At 59.6% G+C, this 15,982-nt stretch overlaps 5 protein-coding genes across 5 annotated transcripts; all 5 read right to left on the bottom strand.

Annotated features, from left to right (window-relative positions):
* Positions 1-2,495: 2,495 nt before the first annotated feature.
* L226DRAFT_383214 (uncharacterized protein) lies at positions 2,496-3,754 on the bottom strand. The gene is made up of 3 exons (XM_067674403.1): positions 3,475-3,754; positions 2,655-3,324; positions 2,496-2,587 (listed from the first exon to the last, which is right to left on the bottom strand). Exons 1-2 carry the CDS (start codon positions 3,506-3,508, stop codon positions 2,759-2,761), a joined length of 600 nt encoding a protein of 199 aa, XP_067537251.1. The 5' UTR covers positions 3,509-3,754; the 3' UTR covers positions 2,496-2,587; positions 2,655-2,758.
* Positions 3,755-4,233: 479 nt separating this feature from the next.
* On the bottom strand, positions 4,234-4,533 carry L226DRAFT_569909 (uncharacterized protein; the record flags this gene model as incomplete). Its single annotated transcript, XM_067684369.1, has 1 exon — positions 4,234-4,533. One exon carries the CDS (start codon positions 4,531-4,533, stop codon positions 4,234-4,236), a length of 300 nt encoding a protein of 99 aa, XP_067537250.1.
* Positions 4,534-5,649: 1,116 nt separating this feature from the next.
* Positions 5,650-6,931, bottom strand: L226DRAFT_383211 (uncharacterized protein). Its single transcript, XM_067674402.1, has one exon. The coding sequence runs from the start codon at positions 6,597-6,599 to the stop codon at positions 5,952-5,954; it is 648 nt and encodes a 215-aa protein (XP_067537249.1). The 5' UTR covers positions 6,600-6,931; the 3' UTR covers positions 5,650-5,951.
* A 2,816-nt stretch (positions 6,932-9,747) lies between these two features.
* L226DRAFT_522198 (uncharacterized protein) lies at positions 9,748-10,529 on the bottom strand (the record flags this gene model as incomplete). The annotated part of the gene is made up of 2 exons (XM_067678746.1): positions 9,748-10,097; positions 10,157-10,529. The coding sequence occupies 2 exons, from the start codon at positions 10,527-10,529 to the stop codon at positions 9,748-9,750; spliced, it is 723 nt and encodes a 240-aa protein (XP_067537248.1).
* A 558-nt stretch (positions 10,530-11,087) lies between these two features.
* L226DRAFT_383065 (uncharacterized protein) lies at positions 11,088-12,269 on the bottom strand. The gene is made up of 2 exons (XM_067674401.1): positions 12,074-12,269; positions 11,088-11,987 (listed from the first exon to the last, which is right to left on the bottom strand). Exons 1-2 carry the CDS (start codon positions 12,216-12,218, stop codon positions 11,218-11,220), a joined length of 915 nt encoding a protein of 304 aa, XP_067537247.1. The 5' UTR covers positions 12,219-12,269; the 3' UTR covers positions 11,088-11,217.
* Between the last annotated feature and the right edge of the window lie 3,713 nt (positions 12,270-15,982).

Below are 15,982 nucleotides of genomic sequence, written 5' to 3'. Positions count from 1 at the left end.
AACGGCGAAACCTCGCCAAGCACCTCATTTCTAGTCAACGCTCATAGCTGTCTGTCAGGTTCCATGGTGCATATCTCTTCTCAGCGAGGACCCAAGTATGCTGGACATAACTCCGAGGTATGACCTCACGAGTTCAACAACCTCCGAGCCTCAACGCTGCCCTGAGGCCCTTGACGATCGCATGCAATCGCGGAAGACAAACGGATCGGGTGACGGACTTGTAGAGGATCTGGTCCGTCCGCGTCAGGCCCGATGGGCCGCAACTGCTGCCTGCGAAATTTACCAGGCTCGAATCCTGTGGCCAGAGCACCTCCCCGCGCAAGGGCTTCTCTGGCTTTCCTTTGTGGAAAGCTAAGTTACCCCGACGATTCCACGGGCACAGGATATCGCCCACGGATCTGCATTCAATTTGCGAACCGCGCCCCACCGCGCCTCTGTGCTGTTGACGGATGAACATGCGTGTCTGAGACCCCGCATTAGGTCCTTGCACTTCGCAAGATTGTCGCGCACATATGTCAAACGACTTGGGCTACCTCGAACTCGCCGCCAATGGTGCGCATGATGTGAGTTATTCCTGGCCGCGTCTTCTCGCTCGATCACCTTCTACAGCGCGCAAGAGCTCACTGGCGGAACAGAACATGACTTGCATGCGAATGCAGCTGTCTTCGATTGTGTCCTGCGATTCGCAAGGCGGTCCGCCCTCTGTCTCTCACCCGCTCACCTGGGATCATCAGATGAGCTCAATACTTTCCCAATTGAGCATATCCATCGTACATGTATTCAACGCTCTCATGCCCGCCATCGATAGGGCCGCCTGCCTTCTCCGATGTCTCCATAACGAGCGGACACCGGCGCGACGGCAAGTCTGGCCCTGCCCATTTCGGCACGGTACACTTCTCCGCTAGTCGATGTTCACAAAGGTGGCAATCTCTGCGATTTTGGACATACAACACTTCTTGCTGACTGTTCTCTCGCTCAGGGGTGGATACCTGATCGCAGGATGGTTGCATTCTGGACTCCGGACATCGCGTCCTGCCTGTTGTGCTCCAGCCTCCCGTTTCACGCGCGCACGCTCCTGTTCAGCTGCCCTGTAATTTGTGGTGATTTTCTCATGGATTGCCTTCACACAGGCCCGCTTGTGCACCTCTGTGCACCTGGTGGCCCATATCCGGGCATATTGCGCGGTTGGTGTGCGCACATACTGCTCGCCAGTAGAATTATTGAACCATCGCGGACGCATGGCGTGGCCGCGTTGCAGTCCCAACAATTCTCAATAATTACATTGACCAGCATGTTTACGGTATGCGCCCGCTTCCAGCTCCCCGCATCCCGATACCCAGGATTCGGCACCGAGCCACCGACACGGGGACAGCACCCAGCTGACATTCGTCGGCATCCCTCCCCTCCGCAGTGCCGTAATACTCGATGTGCGCTCGGGCGAGCTCGCGCCGCCCTGCGGTAGCGCTGTCCCACACCACACAGTGGTCTCCCCCTCATGTCGGGATCTGTCGACACGATCCCCGGATGTGCGCGACAGGCGCGACGTGGTGTGTCAAATTGCGTTTCGCTGTGTTGTCGGCCCCTCTCCGTACGCCCGGGACACTAGTGCTAGTGCGCGGTCAGGTGAGGCATCTTTGGCAATTGTGCGATGGGCGATTACGATCCACTCACGACTCTGCTTCCCATGGGAGGCATCTGCCATGTTTCATGGCATCCATCGTCTGGTTGCGCATCATCAGCTACTAACAGCGTGCTCCGCATTCGAAGGTTGCTGCTCCGCTACCATTCGATGCGACTCTCGCTTCTCCCGCCTGTGTTGCGTGCATTCCGTCCGTGATGATAGGTCGGGTCAATGGTTGCGGTTTTCAGTCCGTCCTGTTGGTCTCAGGATCACCGAATATTCCCTGAAGCTCGTGGTCATGTGCATTGTACTAGGACCGACATAAGGTATCTGCTCGGTTTTCCTGTGCATGTTTACGATCATCGGAAGAGACCTTGTCTCGCGCTTGGATGCCGAACTTGCTCTCATCCCACTCTCGCGATGCCGTTCATCTAGGCAAAACGTCTCACCCATTGAGCCCCATTACAGAGGCGAGATATTGTGCACCGGTACTCACGGCGGCGCCAGCGTTGAGAACATCGAGGCCCAGGGCCACAGTACCCAAGCAACTGACAGTCGTCTTGGACCCGACTGGCAAGTCGCACGCCGTCTCCTGGACCCTGCCGTAACCACTAAATATCTGGATAGCTGGGCGTTCACTCGCATTGCCAAGTTGAAGCCAAGTTTGGACCAACAGTGACTGGGCGAGATCATATCGTGGGTTCCTCGCAGATGCAGCGGCGAAATGTTGTCGGCGGCGTCCCCATCGTCTACTGAGGGCCTGGAAGGAGGCTTGAGTGCGGCTGAGAGTCGGTTGCGAGCAATGAACTTACATAGACATGCACGCTCACGTCCATGCAATATCAAGACATTACGCGGCGCAGCGTCGTTGCATTTCCTGGCACAGTAGACGATAACGCTGCGTAAATTCCCTTGCCGCAGCGTCCCGACTACAGCAGCTCTCAAACACCCACTTTTCATACTTCCCTAGAAGACAATTACTTTCAGCGTAGTTCAAGTTCCGGATGCTTGGCTACTAAGCCAAGATGAGTACTTGTCCTTGTCCTGCGTGGGTATGCCTCACGCCCGTGCGTCTCTCCAGGTTCCCATCCGTTGCCACTACAGGTTCCCAGCGGATAAACGAACGCCTTCTCCGCATCATCCAGACACAGGCGCTGTGAGCCCGATCTTGTTCGGGCTCCCATGGACCACAGTGCACACGGAAGGCGTCCTATGCCACAGCTGAGCCGCATCATGCATCGCTAGCATCTCCTGTCCGCGCTGGCGCTGAGAAATCGAAGCGGCGAGCAGAGCCTGGAGGAGGCGCTGCCCCGCATTGCACAACAGCTGACGCACTAGCTCCCGGTGGACGCGAAGACGCGGAGGAGCGTCAGAGGCCAGCTGCCAGTGTGGGGAAAGCGGCGGTGATCGACCAGGCTGGGGCTGCCCTGCCTGCCCGAGCCCTGTCCACGTCTCTGTCGTGGTTTCTTCGCTGCTGTCGCGGCGAAACCGTGGCTCGGTGGGTGGTGCGTTCCCGGGTGCGTCGCGACAGCCTGAGTACGCCGTCCTGTTCGCTCGAAGTCCCTCAAGTTCGCGGCTATTCCGGTTGTTGTTCTCGCTCGCGAGGCGGTTCGCGTTCGTGTTGGCATCTCCACCAGCTGAATGCACCAGGGGTCGCTCGTTCGCAACCTGTGCACGCCGCGGTGGGTGTGGGTGAGCGTAGGCTGCGGGTCGATGTTCAGACTCTCGCGCGTGCAGTACCCTGCGGGGAGCGTTCACAAGCCAGTGACGGTGCCATGGGTCGAGGGGCGGTCGTGCCTACGAGCGTGTGCGCACCGTCGCTGGCGCTCCCATCCCATTCCTAGTATGCGAACCTACGAGGCGCGGGCATGCAGGCTGCGCGAACATGTCTATCTTCGGCAAGGCTTGGGCTGAGCGACCCTCCACATCGTGCGACGGCGCCAAGCACTCCTGACGTCGCGCGATACGTCGTCTTCGTCCACGGTGGAGTATGCGAGTGATTGAGCTTGCAGACTCAATGCCCGGCGGTGTGCATGCTGTACTTGCGGTCGCCACTTGTATGAAGTCTCGGAGGTGGTGCGTGGGGACACCGAGAAAATTTCAGCTTGGGTTCTGAGTTCTAATGAAAGCTTAACTGTGAGGACTTTAGCGGAGGGGGGCGGGGGTGAAGGATGAAGGTCCGGCGTATACCTGTGTCCGCGTGCCGTAACGCAATAAAGGAAGGGCACAATGGATGCGGACAAATGCCCACACATATGAACGTGAACATAGCAATCTAGTCATCCGTGACGCGTCGGAGGACGTGCACAAAGCATTCCTGCAGCTTCTGGTTTGCTCCAACGCGAGTCTCGAGTGGCAGAAGGCGCGGGGAAGGTGGTTCTACTGCACCCACGCACATAGCCGAAATGGGGCATGACGCGCCCAGAGGCGCCGGGCGACGGAACGGAGACAAGGTGCTTGGTATTCTGGGATATGCGGGAAAAGAAGCAGGTCACGGACGGACACGATTGGCACGGGCTGGAAGGGAAGGACAGGAAAGAGAGCGGAAACGGATGGCGGTTGCATCTGGCCCGCGCTCCGGCGGGAGTGCGTCCACGCACATCTTCTCGACGTCACCGGTTCGCTGCAGGCGTTTGGTAGCACGTCCCGAGACTCGTCAGCAGCCCAAGCAGCCCAAGTCGGCGGGTCACGACGTCGGCGGCAACTGAGGGAGAGACGGCAGACCACACGTCCGCACGTTCTTGCGACCTGGCAGGAGGCGTGTTTGCGAAAGTCACATGCACCCACGTCCCTGCCGGCGAATCTGCGGCACGCACAGAGTCGAGACACGCTGCAGGCAGGCCGCACGCGCCGATGGCAATCGAACGCGTCGGACGTGCGCTTGGGCTCTCCACGATCCTTGCACGATGCATGGCGATGGGAAGACTCCCTTGGGCCGGGGGGCACCTGGCCGATCAGGCAGGAAGGGGCATGCGTCACGGATCGATAGCCTGTCGCGGTTTCTTTGTCTGGCATCGCCGTGCTGGGAGCTCATCTCGGAGATGGCTCGGTAGGATCAGCTGCAGCTGCCATCATGCCAGATATGCGTAGCATGCACGTCCGCACGTCCGCACTGGCGAGATCTGCACCTGGTGTGGGGAAGTGCGTGCTGGGACTCGGGACGGGATCGAGGATCGATACCGCGGGGAATACCGTGCTGAGAAGCGTACATGAATGCTGAGGGAGAATGGACCACAGACCGACCCGTCGTCGACTTCGAGAGCCATTCAGACGCGTTGACAAAGACGCGATCGGCGAGCCGCCTGAAGCGTACGTGCAGCTGTGGGGGTTCCTGCGGGGTTGGAATGCAAGCGATGAATAGCATCGGGTCGAATGCCGTTAAGCTACGTACGTCCTGCTTGCCCGGACAGGACCCGCGATCTTCCAGGGCACCCGTACGTCACGCAAGCGCGTCCAAGGTCGCCGACGCCGCGTGTTCGCGATAAAGGCAATCTGCAATGCTTCCCGCACGTAAGTCCCGTATATCCGCGTCAGAGAAAAAATTTCCAGCATGCGAACATGCGTGCGTACGCACGGGCTGCACGATGCACGCTCGTCCGAGACAGACCCGACAATGGGCGCATGTTGGACTTGTTCGACCAGTCTCAGTCAGAGATACCCTGAAATAGCGTGGTGAGAGCCCTGGCATGCATATGGAGTGCGAGAACGCACGTAGAGGCAGGGTGAAACTTCGGCGCGCCCGCATGTGTACGATATGCATACGTATACGAAGCGGCGTGTACGCACGAGCTGCTACGGCGGTGAAACCGCCGGCAAAGCGAACGTGTGGCCTCGCGCCGGGTCGACCGGTCGTCGTGGAGTGAGACTCAGGCGGGGGTTTCGTCGGGGCGGCTGTGCTCAGGAAGCTCGTGCCCCAGCAGCTGCAAACCTGAGCGGCGGGTCGGGCCTCGTGGACATCTGCAGCCACATCCGCCTCGCTGGCGGTCGTTGCGGATTATCCCAAGGAGTCGTGACGCGCGATCATGATGTTGTACCCACGGGCGCGCCTGTCGAATGCGCTCGGCCTCTCTAGCGGATTGGCTCTGCACGGCCCAACACACACGGGAGAAGCCAAGGGGAAGCTCCTAGACGAGCGCGCAGAGAGCAAACATGCTCGGGCGTATGTACGTCAGAGCTAATGCGGCGGTCTCGCGCGCAGACGGCTGAACCTTGTCCCGCTCACCCGCAACGCGTCGGAACGAACCTGGATGAGGCAGGCCTGAGACACCGCGACGAAATTTGCGCTTCATATCCCGAGCATGAATGGGCCAAAGAGGGCGGGGCGACGCATTCAGTAAGCACATAATGCAAACTGTGGAATTTGTCCCTTGTCGCGCTTCGATTCGACAGGTCGACCAGAACACGGAGATGAGGCCTGAAACTGATGCGAGCAAGCCCGTCGCAGCCACGGGCCCACGGATGGCCTCAATTTCCCCATTATCATCCAGGATTTCTCTCCACGAGCGCGGGGTGCTGACCACTGCTCACGCCCGGGGGAATACACCCTAGTGAGCGCGTTGGGGCGAGTTCGAAAGGGCACGGAGACGTGCAGCGCGAGAACGCGTGCCGACAGAGCTGGGAGTGCGGGCCCCGAATGCGGCGGCGTCGCGCCTGGGAGCGGTGCCGTGGCGGGCCTGGGCCTGCTGGGAGGGAAAAAGGAACAGGGCGCAGCCCAGCTCTTGCATGTTCCTGTTACTCGTAGTACAGTAGTTGCCTGGAATCCAGAGACACGGTGAACGGATGCGGAGCGGCATTTGCGGGTCGCTAAGGCGAGCTGTCCTGGTCCAATGGACCTGGAATTTGGATCGTGGGGGCCCACAGTCCGTGCATGGTTAAGGTTCCGACGCCAGGGATGGGGACGCGGGGAGATCTGCTGTGTGTGGACCTCCGACGTACGTCCGTTGTCCACTACGCGCAGGCAGTAGGCAGTAAGCAGCATGAGAGCCGGAGCAGGCTGTGGCCGAGGCCCTGTCCCTGAAGCTCAGGCATTCGTGCATTCATGCGCCGAGTGCATGCAATTCCATCGGGTCTTGCAAGACGCGAGTGGTCGCCCGGGCAGACAGTCCTGACTCCTGAGAGCGGGCGGCGGAAAGGCGCAGAGAGTTGAAGCGCACGCACGCGGAAACGCCCGCACCGTGACCTCGCCCGTGTGCGCGGCGTACGGCACTGGGCGTCGACATCGCAGGGAACCACGTCGACGACGCGTTCAAAACGGGACGCATCCTCGACCGAAGCCTGAAGGACGCGTGCTGTGCCGACCAGTGCCAGGACGGGCCACCCCTGCGACTCTGTGGGCGTGCATGGGTGGTCGAGCGGTGTAAGGCCTCCAGGAGAATTTGCCGGCTTGCTCGCAGCTCAGGGCTCCACGCGCTACACCATCGTGCATCTTGACGCGGCGGATGGCCGATTCCCAAGCATTCCCATCGTCGCCGGGGCTCGGGGGTACGGTGGCAGAACACGTCCGACGGGCGCGCGCCGCAGTGTTCAAATTCCATCCACTGCCAGCCCGAGGTTAACTGTGCGCGTGTACGTGCGGGGACACGCCGCACAGCTTCTGAGATACATGAGTATTGATCAGCAGGACTCAACCTCGAAACCTCGGGATGGACGGAGGTACGTGCGTGCGGCGAACTGTTGACTACCAGTACCAGTGCCGGAGCTTGCCAGTGGCCAATGCCAGGGCCTTCAAGTTAGGGCTCCAGGGGGATGTGCTGGTTCCCTGGGTCCGCCGACCACAGCGGTACAGCGTGTGGGCGAACTGCAGATATCGATGCACGATGCTTGATGTTCTGAACAAGCGTACAGCACGTAGCACGTCCGACCTCGTGGGATCCCGGTGTCGCTTTGGAACCACAACAGACCTTCCCTGGGGCTGTCTTGTGTGGTCAAGGACTCAAGGCTGCCAGTATACTCGGAGCGCCGAGCGTTCTTGACTGCCGCTGTCAGCGAGCCGGCGGGAACACCATCCGGAGGAACACGAACTGCTGAACTGCTGAACTGCTGAGCATGTCCGACAGAGCACGTCGATGTCGACGAGGTGCCACCGTGCCAGCGGTTGTTGACAGCCCTGAACGCTGAACACTGAACGACCCTGGACGTGGACGCTGAACGTGGACGCTGAACGTGAACGTTGACCGTCACGAGCTTCGACTTCCTGCGGCATGAACGCTGCTGAATCGTAACGTTGCTGGGTGCTGGGATCTTGCATCCAACTTGAACACGCCATCACCGGTACCAGGGTCAGCCACTGGCACGCGGGAGACTCGGCCGTCTCAAGTCTCGAGAGATATCGATCAAGTTGCACCTGTTTCAGAGGCAAGTCTAAGGTTCGATTCCCAAATGCCCACCGGGAACCGGGAAGCGCGGGCGAACGACGCCAGTCCAGAAAGAGAAACAACGCGCAGCGGGTCGTGGGTGTGCACTGGGTGTGAGCGAAACAGAACCCAAGCACCCAAGCACCCAAGAACGCGCGATCTTGGCAACGAGGCACTGCGGCTGGTAGTGGTGGGTGGCAGCAGAGATGCTGTGTTGGTGCGGTCATGACTGGCTGCCACTGCCAGCGACCTACTGACGGGTGGTCGCATGGCTATGGACGGATGGCGAGATGACAAGACATGGGATTCAGATGGCCCCAGCGCTGCACGACGTCCGAAATTGGCCCGCGCGAATGGGGAATAAGTAATGCAAATGTAAGTACAGACTGAGAGTCTGAGACCGTCACTGTGTGAAATCACCCATTGCCAAATGACCCATCCGCCGTGGCGGCGGCGTCGCGCCGCGCGAGCAGGGGGATCTACCGAGCAGGGCAACCTTGAACCTGAGCGCTAGCCACTGGCAACTGCTCCTGCCTGTGACCGCCGCACGGATATAGCGGGGCGCGCCCGAGAGAGCGTGTGTGTCCCGGTGCCACCCAAGGCTAGGCTAGAGCCAAGTTGAAGCAGCAAGCTCCGCTACGCGTCGCATTCGCAAGCGGAGAAGAAGCCTATTTGTTCTGCAACGAGGAAGGCCGAGCGAGCGCGGCGAGTGCAAGAACGCAAGAACGCAAGAACGCGAGAGAAAAATACATACATAATTCAAAAGAGAAGAAGTCTGAAGAGCACAAGAAAACACGGGCTAGTAGCCGCTAGCCGCTACCCCGCAATGGCGCATGGTCGCGACTCGCAGATCCTGCGTTCGTGCGAGTCGGAGCGGGCGTGCAGCGTGCACTCGAAAATCACGAGCAGCACATGGCCAATAGCCATATGCCGCAGCGGTACGGTCTCTCTCTCGTCTCCGGAGTCGGGTGGACGGCACACGGCGTCGGAACACAAAGCCAGCACACAAAGGAGTTTGGGGGGTGTTCAAAACGTTGCGCACGGGGCATCCCGTGAATATGCGTGTATCGGGGGTACGGCCGTAAGCCGTAGAACTAAGGTACAAAGGGGTGCCACTGGCGGGCGGGTAGGCTAACTAGATACACGGGGTGTCAATGTGGGGGACGCGGACAGGACAGTATGACAGACAACCTGCATACGCACGCGCGGTGGCGGCGGCAGGAAAATAATAACGTAGTGTACGTATATGGTGGTATGCGTACGAACAATCGAACCGAGGGGCACTGGCACTATACGCACGTAATGTAGAATTATGCGGGAGGCTACGCATACGTACTCGGACATGCGATGGGAAAACACTTGCTGGAAAACGGCAATGGGCAGATGGCAATGGCAGGGCTCGACCTCCATTCATCGAAGGGCGCCTGCGAAGGGGTCACAGCTGGGGGTAGACGCATCGAAGAAAGCAGGACGGAGGAGGGATGCGGGTCATAGAAGCCGCGTAGCGGACAGGGGGAGAGGAGAGATGGAACGTCGAAGGCCCAGCGAAGAGGGATGCCGAAGAATGCAGGATAATAAAAATGCGCGGAGATAGGGCAAGCGATGCGTGGAGGGTATGTATGCGAGGAAGACGTGAGCGGACATGCGATGGACAACGGGGGCGGGTGGGAAGTGCGAAGCAGTGGGGTTCGTGCAGGGCGTGAGACAGAGCATGGTGCGTGGCGGGTGGCGGAAGCAGGCGAGAGCATGGAGGACAGTTTGGGCAGGAGGAGGTCATGATTCGAACCCGTACTCGACTGCTTCTCGGCAGGCGTCGTTGGGGCCCTCCTTGCCATGCTGGCGGAGGCTCTGGAGCGTGTTGAAGCACGCGTCGCAGGCGGAGCAGGAATGCGCGCTGAGGCGACGCGTCTGGAAGGAGAAGGTGCGCTCGTGTGGGGGGAGGGAGCGCGAACGCTTGGAGGACTGGGAGGACTGCGGGAGTGGCGCGGATGAGTTGCGGCGCGCGGGCTCGCGCGAGGATGTGGTGCTCACCATGTCATCGTCCGAACTGAGGTCGGCGTCATCGTCTGCTTTTCGTTTGAGTGAGGGCGCGGGAGAGGATGATACAGGGGATGATGGTGGCGCTATAATGACAATCACATTGAGGGACGGACGGGGGACGCCACTGAGGGCGAAGACGAACCTGGGAGAGCCGCATCATCGTCGGCGAGGAACTGAGCTGTGGCCTTTGCAAAGCCGTCTCTCCATGCGAGGACGCGGTTGAGACGCGTCTTGTAGGTATCGTCATAGGTGGGCGGCTGGTCGACGACGAGGTTCTCCTCGGAGGAGCAGTAGGAGGAGCAGACGGACTCGTCCTCTTCGGAGTCGTCGTCGGAAGACTCGCAGGAGGAGGAGGCGAAGGAGTCAGAGTCGAGGGTGGAGGTGTACGGGTGGGAGCGGGGCGGGGGCGGGGGGACCTCGATGAGCTGAATGACCTCGACGGTGCGCTGCTGGTGGAGGTAGAGGTGGGTGGGCTGGGGGTGGTCCTTGGGTGTGTAGTCGGGCTGGGCGAGCATGGCGGGGAAGGGGGCGCAGGGGACGTGCATTGGGGCGGGACTGGGGGGCGGGTTGGGGAGCGGGGCGTGGCTTGGGAGGCATTTTATGGATGACCACTGCTTGTCTTGAGCGAATCTCTCAGGACTGCCCGCATTGGGGGCCTTCTCGAAGCGGCAGCTGCCCAGATCCGCATCCCTCCAATCAAGATATCCGATCTCAGATCCCGACGCGCGCTGGTTCCCACACTGTATTTTCGCCTCCGGGCGTCTGCGTCTGCCCCGGATGCGGTCGCCCGAAGCTCGGATGGTTCTCATCGGCCTTTTGGCGGACGCTCGCTGCCCATCCCACCTCCCCTTCCCACCATCTTTTCCCTCCCCAGCCAAATCTCCGACCAACAACGGCCTTTGCACGCTCATCCTCATTCCAGTCACATGATACACCCGCCCCATGAGAGACTAGACAGTACCCAGTAGTCCGCCTGCCTGCCCATCCGCCGCCCCCTGTCTCCCTGCCCACCCTGCCCACCCCGCCGCATTCCCTCCTCCTCACTCCCAAATTGCCAATATAGTCATTTGGTCTCCCGTGCGACCTCACGGCCTCATTGGCGCCAGCCATGCCTCGGCTGCTTCAAATTGGTCGATCAGCTCACGCAGCACAGCGCCCTCAGAGTGCAACTGCCTCATGGCCGTCAGCGTCTGTACACCCCCATTACCCACCGTGCCCGCGCCAGTTGCGACGCAGAAGTAAGAAATTTTCCAAAAGCGCGGACGCGCAAGGGGCGGCCACAGACAGCAACCGAGCGGGAGCGTGAAAGAAAAAAGGCAGACACAAAAGACAGTCAACACCGATTCCAAACCGCAGCCCATCAAGGAGAGCGCTCACCACATCCCAGAACCGGAATCCGCGCTCGACCTCCGCCTTGGGGTTCTTCACGCCTTGGAACGTCTCCTCGCAAATGTCCAGCGCCATCTGCTTCGCCTCCTTCACGCCCTCCGCGTTCGCGTCCCGCACCCGTTGCCGCCCGTTGATGTGTGTGAGCGCATCGAGGTACACCTTCGCCAGCACTCCAAAGCCCGTGTTCACCTCGTTCTGGAACGGCAGCGACAGGTTCACGTCCAGCAGGTCGTCCCGAGCCCGCCGGGCGTCGTGCCGCAGAAGCATGTTCAGTGAGGTCACCTCCAGCAGCGTCCTCAGTGCCCGTGTGAGCGACCGCACGAACGAGTTGAACACGAGCAGCTCTCGTGACAGAGGCGCGGACCATGGTTGCGCCTTATCGACGGCAGCGATCCGATGCGAGCGATCAACGTTCAACCACAACCAGCCACGAGGGGCAGAGGCGGAAACAAAAATCGTTGTGTTGGCACACGCCCAGCGGTTAGCGACCCGACAACCCGAACCAACGGCTGTGCTTACCTTGCAGTTCAGCGGGAGGATGCTCAGCACGCGCATCACCAGCAGCATACACGACTTCTCGTCATCTGCAATACGCAATACACGAAACATCAGCAGTGCATCTCTTGCGATGGTCGCCACCATCCGTGGGAATATGTCGCGCTCTACGCACCGGTGCCGAAACTGGGCCCGCCACTGAAGGCACGGCCAGACCACAGATGGCCGTGCACCACGCCTGCCCGTACAAGCTCCAGGAACAGATACAGCGCGTCTTGGAATTTGTCGTTCACACGCGCTTGCCGCAGGGCACTGTACATTGCCCGCGCCAAGGGCGAGTGGATGTGTGTGTTCAGGAGGAACCTATCAAACACGATCGTCCCGTTAGTACCCGCTTGACAGAACCGTGCCTGTGGGACGCCGCCGCCTCCTGAAAGCTGGGACCGAATGAAAAAATGAAAAATCTACACACCCCCGCAGTTCCAGGAATCGCCAGATGACGTTCGCCACAATCTCGTCCTTCTTCTCCAGCATCCCCGAGCCCTGCGTCGCCTTGATCTTGGTCCGCTGCGCAAGCTTCTCCGACGCAGTTGCTCCTAGACAGAGGGAAAAATCGATCGTGGACGACTGCGCAATTACCGCGGACGCGGAACGTGAGCTCGGAACCGCAGTCTCGCCGGGACCTGAACCAGCGTAAATGACAAGTCTAAGCACCACTCACGTTCTGCCGCCTGAGCTCTTCCTCCACGATGGCGTATGGCACGTTCCAGCTTGCGACGCGCTCCGCGAGCTGCGTCGTCTGCGGCGAGTTGTGTAGGATCGGCTTCTGCGGCGCAGGCTGTTCGAACCAGAAGATGCCCACGACCTTCTTCGTCTGCCAGAACGAGTGCATGACACTCGAGATGAGCGCAAGCGAGGTCGCTCGCGGTCCCGTCTGGCCGTCCGTGATGACCTCCCGCACGAACCGCCTGTATTCCGTCGTCTCACCGTTGTCTAGCGGTGGATTCTCGATGACCTGCCCGGTCGTGAGCCATACGAGGGCTTGAGGACCGAGAAGGCCCCGTGAGAGGTAGAAGTACACTTCGTCGGGAAGTCGGTGCGTGAAGATCTCGTGCAGGTCGGAAGGGATGTCGGCAGCTGTAGGATGGTGGTTGTGGTGGTTCGGGTGCCCGTGCGGGGGAGGAGTCGTGATGGCGAGGGGGAGGGGAGTGACGGAGCCTTCGGAGGAGAGAATGAGGGAATACTTGATCATGGAGCGCGTACGCGCGTAGTGCTCGGGATATTGCATTTGCTTTACGTTGGGCTGGTCCGCGAGGGCAGAGACAGCGGCATAACCAGACTTGTAGTACTTGACCATATCCACGGTCGCCTTCAGAGCCTGCTCGTGTAGGGTAGGGGGGAACGGGGGCGAGTGCTCGAATCCTAGCAGGATTCCGATGTCCAAGAACTGGTCTTCTGACACACCCAAGTCACTCAGGATGTTGCGCTTCGTCACAAACGAAAACGTCGGGTTGGGCGAGACGAGGTCAACAGACGTGATGACCTTCTCGACTCCAGGGTAGAGGAGAGTATCTGACGGGCCGTATATGGCATTGATGTACGACTTGGGATGGCGTTGGAGGTAGATCAGCTGAATACGCGTGCGGTGGTTAGCACCCGCGCCTTTGACGCGTCCAACGAGACGCCGAACACGTGGGGACGTACTTGTGCCCATGCGACATACGGCGCGACGAGAAACTCGACATTCCGGTGCTTGAAGATCCTCAGCACGATCTTCCACAGGTCCCACTGGTGCAGGTTGCTCCGGCCCTCGAACAGCTTCGTCGCCGCGTCCTCCTGCCCCTGCTCGTACTTTGCCCATGCCTCGCGCCGGTCCTTGCACGCCTCGTTCTGCTCGTACTGCGCCTGCTGCTGCTGCTTCGGGCGGCGGATGGGAAGCAGCCCAGGGAACACGAATACGGGCTTGATGTGAAGTTTTTCGAGCGCTCGCAGGTCGGATTCGATGCGTGTTGTGAGTGCGAGGGGAAGACCGCCGGTTGCGGCGAGGAGGGGCTCCCGAGAAGGCGGGTTGTCAATCAGCGAAGAGAGGTAATAAGATGCATCGATGCCGAGACGCGAGTCGGAGAGGACGGAGAGAGGGTGCGTTTGGAGATGCTTCCGCTCGACGAGGTAGTCTGCATATACGGACACGGCGTGAGATGTGCTGCCATGCGCTGTCTTTGCACGTCCGGGACAACCATGCAACAGTGCGCTACTCACTGTCAAGGTGCTTGACGGGCATGGTGGACGACGAGGGAGAGGTGTTTTGCGTTGTACAGAGGTTGGTGGACAACGTCTAGCTCGACGACCAGCGTGCAACGGCGGGCTTACGTAATTCAATAGCCTCGAGCGTCCAACCGCTTCAAACTTGCAAGTTCGACTGACTACACTACATATGTATCTCTCATGCTGAGCTCACTGTCTCTGACGATGACAACGTTGGCTTGCTCATTGAGCTGCGCGTCGTTGACCGATGCGTGACGTCTTCGCTGGTCCGCCGACGAATCACAAGTCACCCAAATGTAGAAGCCACAAGCAGCTGGGGATCTCACTCGTCCGTTCCTCCGAGATGGTTTGACGGGTAGCAACGCGGAGACAATAAACAAGAATACGCATGCCCATATGCGCCCAGAATCGCTGGCTGGCCACTCGTTCTATTTCGCGATATGCAAGCTTGGCCCTTAGGGTTGCTATACCTGCGTGCTCGTGGGAACGGTACGTGTGCAAGCATACCTTCCCGTCTCTCCTCGTTCTCACCGAACGCCATGCATGGCCGTGTTTGATCAGGTTCCTTGCCAGCGAACGTTGAGCGATGGCTCGAACCCCTCGCGGTATTTGCGAATTACGTGCTGATGCGGCCCCACCGACATATGTATGCGCGGCATGCTCTCGCCTCCGTCCCGGCACTGCGGAGTTGAGATGTATCCGGACTCCGGAGGGTGAGCTGTCCGCTGCGAGTACTACCACACGGACATGGCCCGTTTCGGGTCTGCGAGCTTCGTGTCGGAACCGAGAGCCCGTTATTCGTCACAAGAGGCACAGGGGAGAGGGCTATCTTTGATGTGCGGCTCGCGTTCTCACTGTCGGACATGGTGCGTACATAACTTTCCTGGGACCGCGCGCGACTGCAGGCACGTACTACATACGTCGGGCATAGCCCAGAATTGGTGGCAAGAAATCGTAGGAGTATCCTCGGCTGACGTTACCTTCCTCCGACACCACTCTGGGAGCTCCGGTGAGTGCGAAGTTCACCCAGGGTATCTGTGATTGTGGAAGGAATACACGTTATATGCTGGTCATGTTTTGGATGCATCATTTCACCAGGGTATGACCACCATGTAGTGACATCCTTCATTACTTCTTGCCTCCAGGGGTGACCTAGCTGCGATGGAACAATGCTGTCCCAAAATACCTCATGCCACCTTCGTGCACGTCGGAAGTTACTGCATGGGAAATTCCCCATCTCGCATCCGATGGAGGTATCAAGCGACCACAAGAAGCCAGCACGGCCTGGCGTTCTTGATCGTTTGAGGTTGACCTCCCTTTCTCACCACATGCTTTTGGGCACAATAAGTAATGCTTCCATGAACCTGGAGACCACTTCTATGCGTGCTGTGAGAACGATCTCGTTTGCTGGCGTCGCTTGCCAGTGTCCTCGTGTGGATTTTACTGATGCAACTTTAGTTTTCGGGGAAACGGTCGAGCTCCGAGCAATCAGAAGCCATCCATTCCGACTCCGTGTCCTCGATCGCGCAACTCCGACTCGCATGCACTCTAGGACTCCAAGGGAACGGGCGTCCAACGTACGAGGTCGCAACGCATTCGATGATCGCGAGAAACATTGTGCGTTGCAGTCCCATGCTTCACTGGCTCGTTGCGGTGGGAGAAAAACAGACCACGCTGTCCGGGCGAACCGATGATAACATGATCAACATGGGGCTGGATCGCTCTGAACTGTTGTGCCGTGCTCGAGGCAGGCAAATTACAGTAACCAAAATACCTCTACGCAACCATACTTACCGCTCCCATGTCACGTCTCGGGCTT

The sequence above is a fragment of the Lentinus tigrinus genome (assembly GCF_003813185.1).
Source record: "Lentinus tigrinus ALCF2SS1-7 unplaced genomic scaffold L226scaffold_8, whole genome shotgun sequence".
Classification (NCBI taxonomy): Eukaryota; Fungi; Basidiomycota; class Agaricomycetes; order Polyporales; family Polyporaceae; genus Lentinus; species Lentinus tigrinus.
Note: the sequence above shows the minus strand (reverse complement) of the source record. Positions and strands in the feature narration are given on the sequence as shown.

Bases quoted from the DNA above. Each gene is read 5' to 3' on its own strand.
- L226DRAFT_383211 (XM_067674402.1), bottom strand. From the start codon at position 6,599: ATGCTGCTTACTGCCTACTGCCTGCGCGTAGTGGACAACGGACGTACG.
- L226DRAFT_383214 (XM_067674403.1), bottom strand. From the start codon at position 3,508: ATGTTCGCGCAGCCTGCATGCCCGCGCCTCGTAG. The intron at 3,325-3,474 runs GTTCGCATACTA...ATCGACCCGCAG, and splicing joins TGCATGCCCGCGCCTCGTAG to CCTACGCTCACCCACACCCA.
- L226DRAFT_383065 (XM_067674401.1), bottom strand. From the start codon at position 12,218: ATGTACAGTGCCCTGCGGCAAGCGCGTGTGAACGACAAATTCCAAGAC. The intron at 11,988-12,073 runs GTGCGTAGAGCG...TGCGTATTGCAG, and splicing joins CGGGCCCAGTTTCGGCACCG to ATGACGAGAAGTCGTGTATG.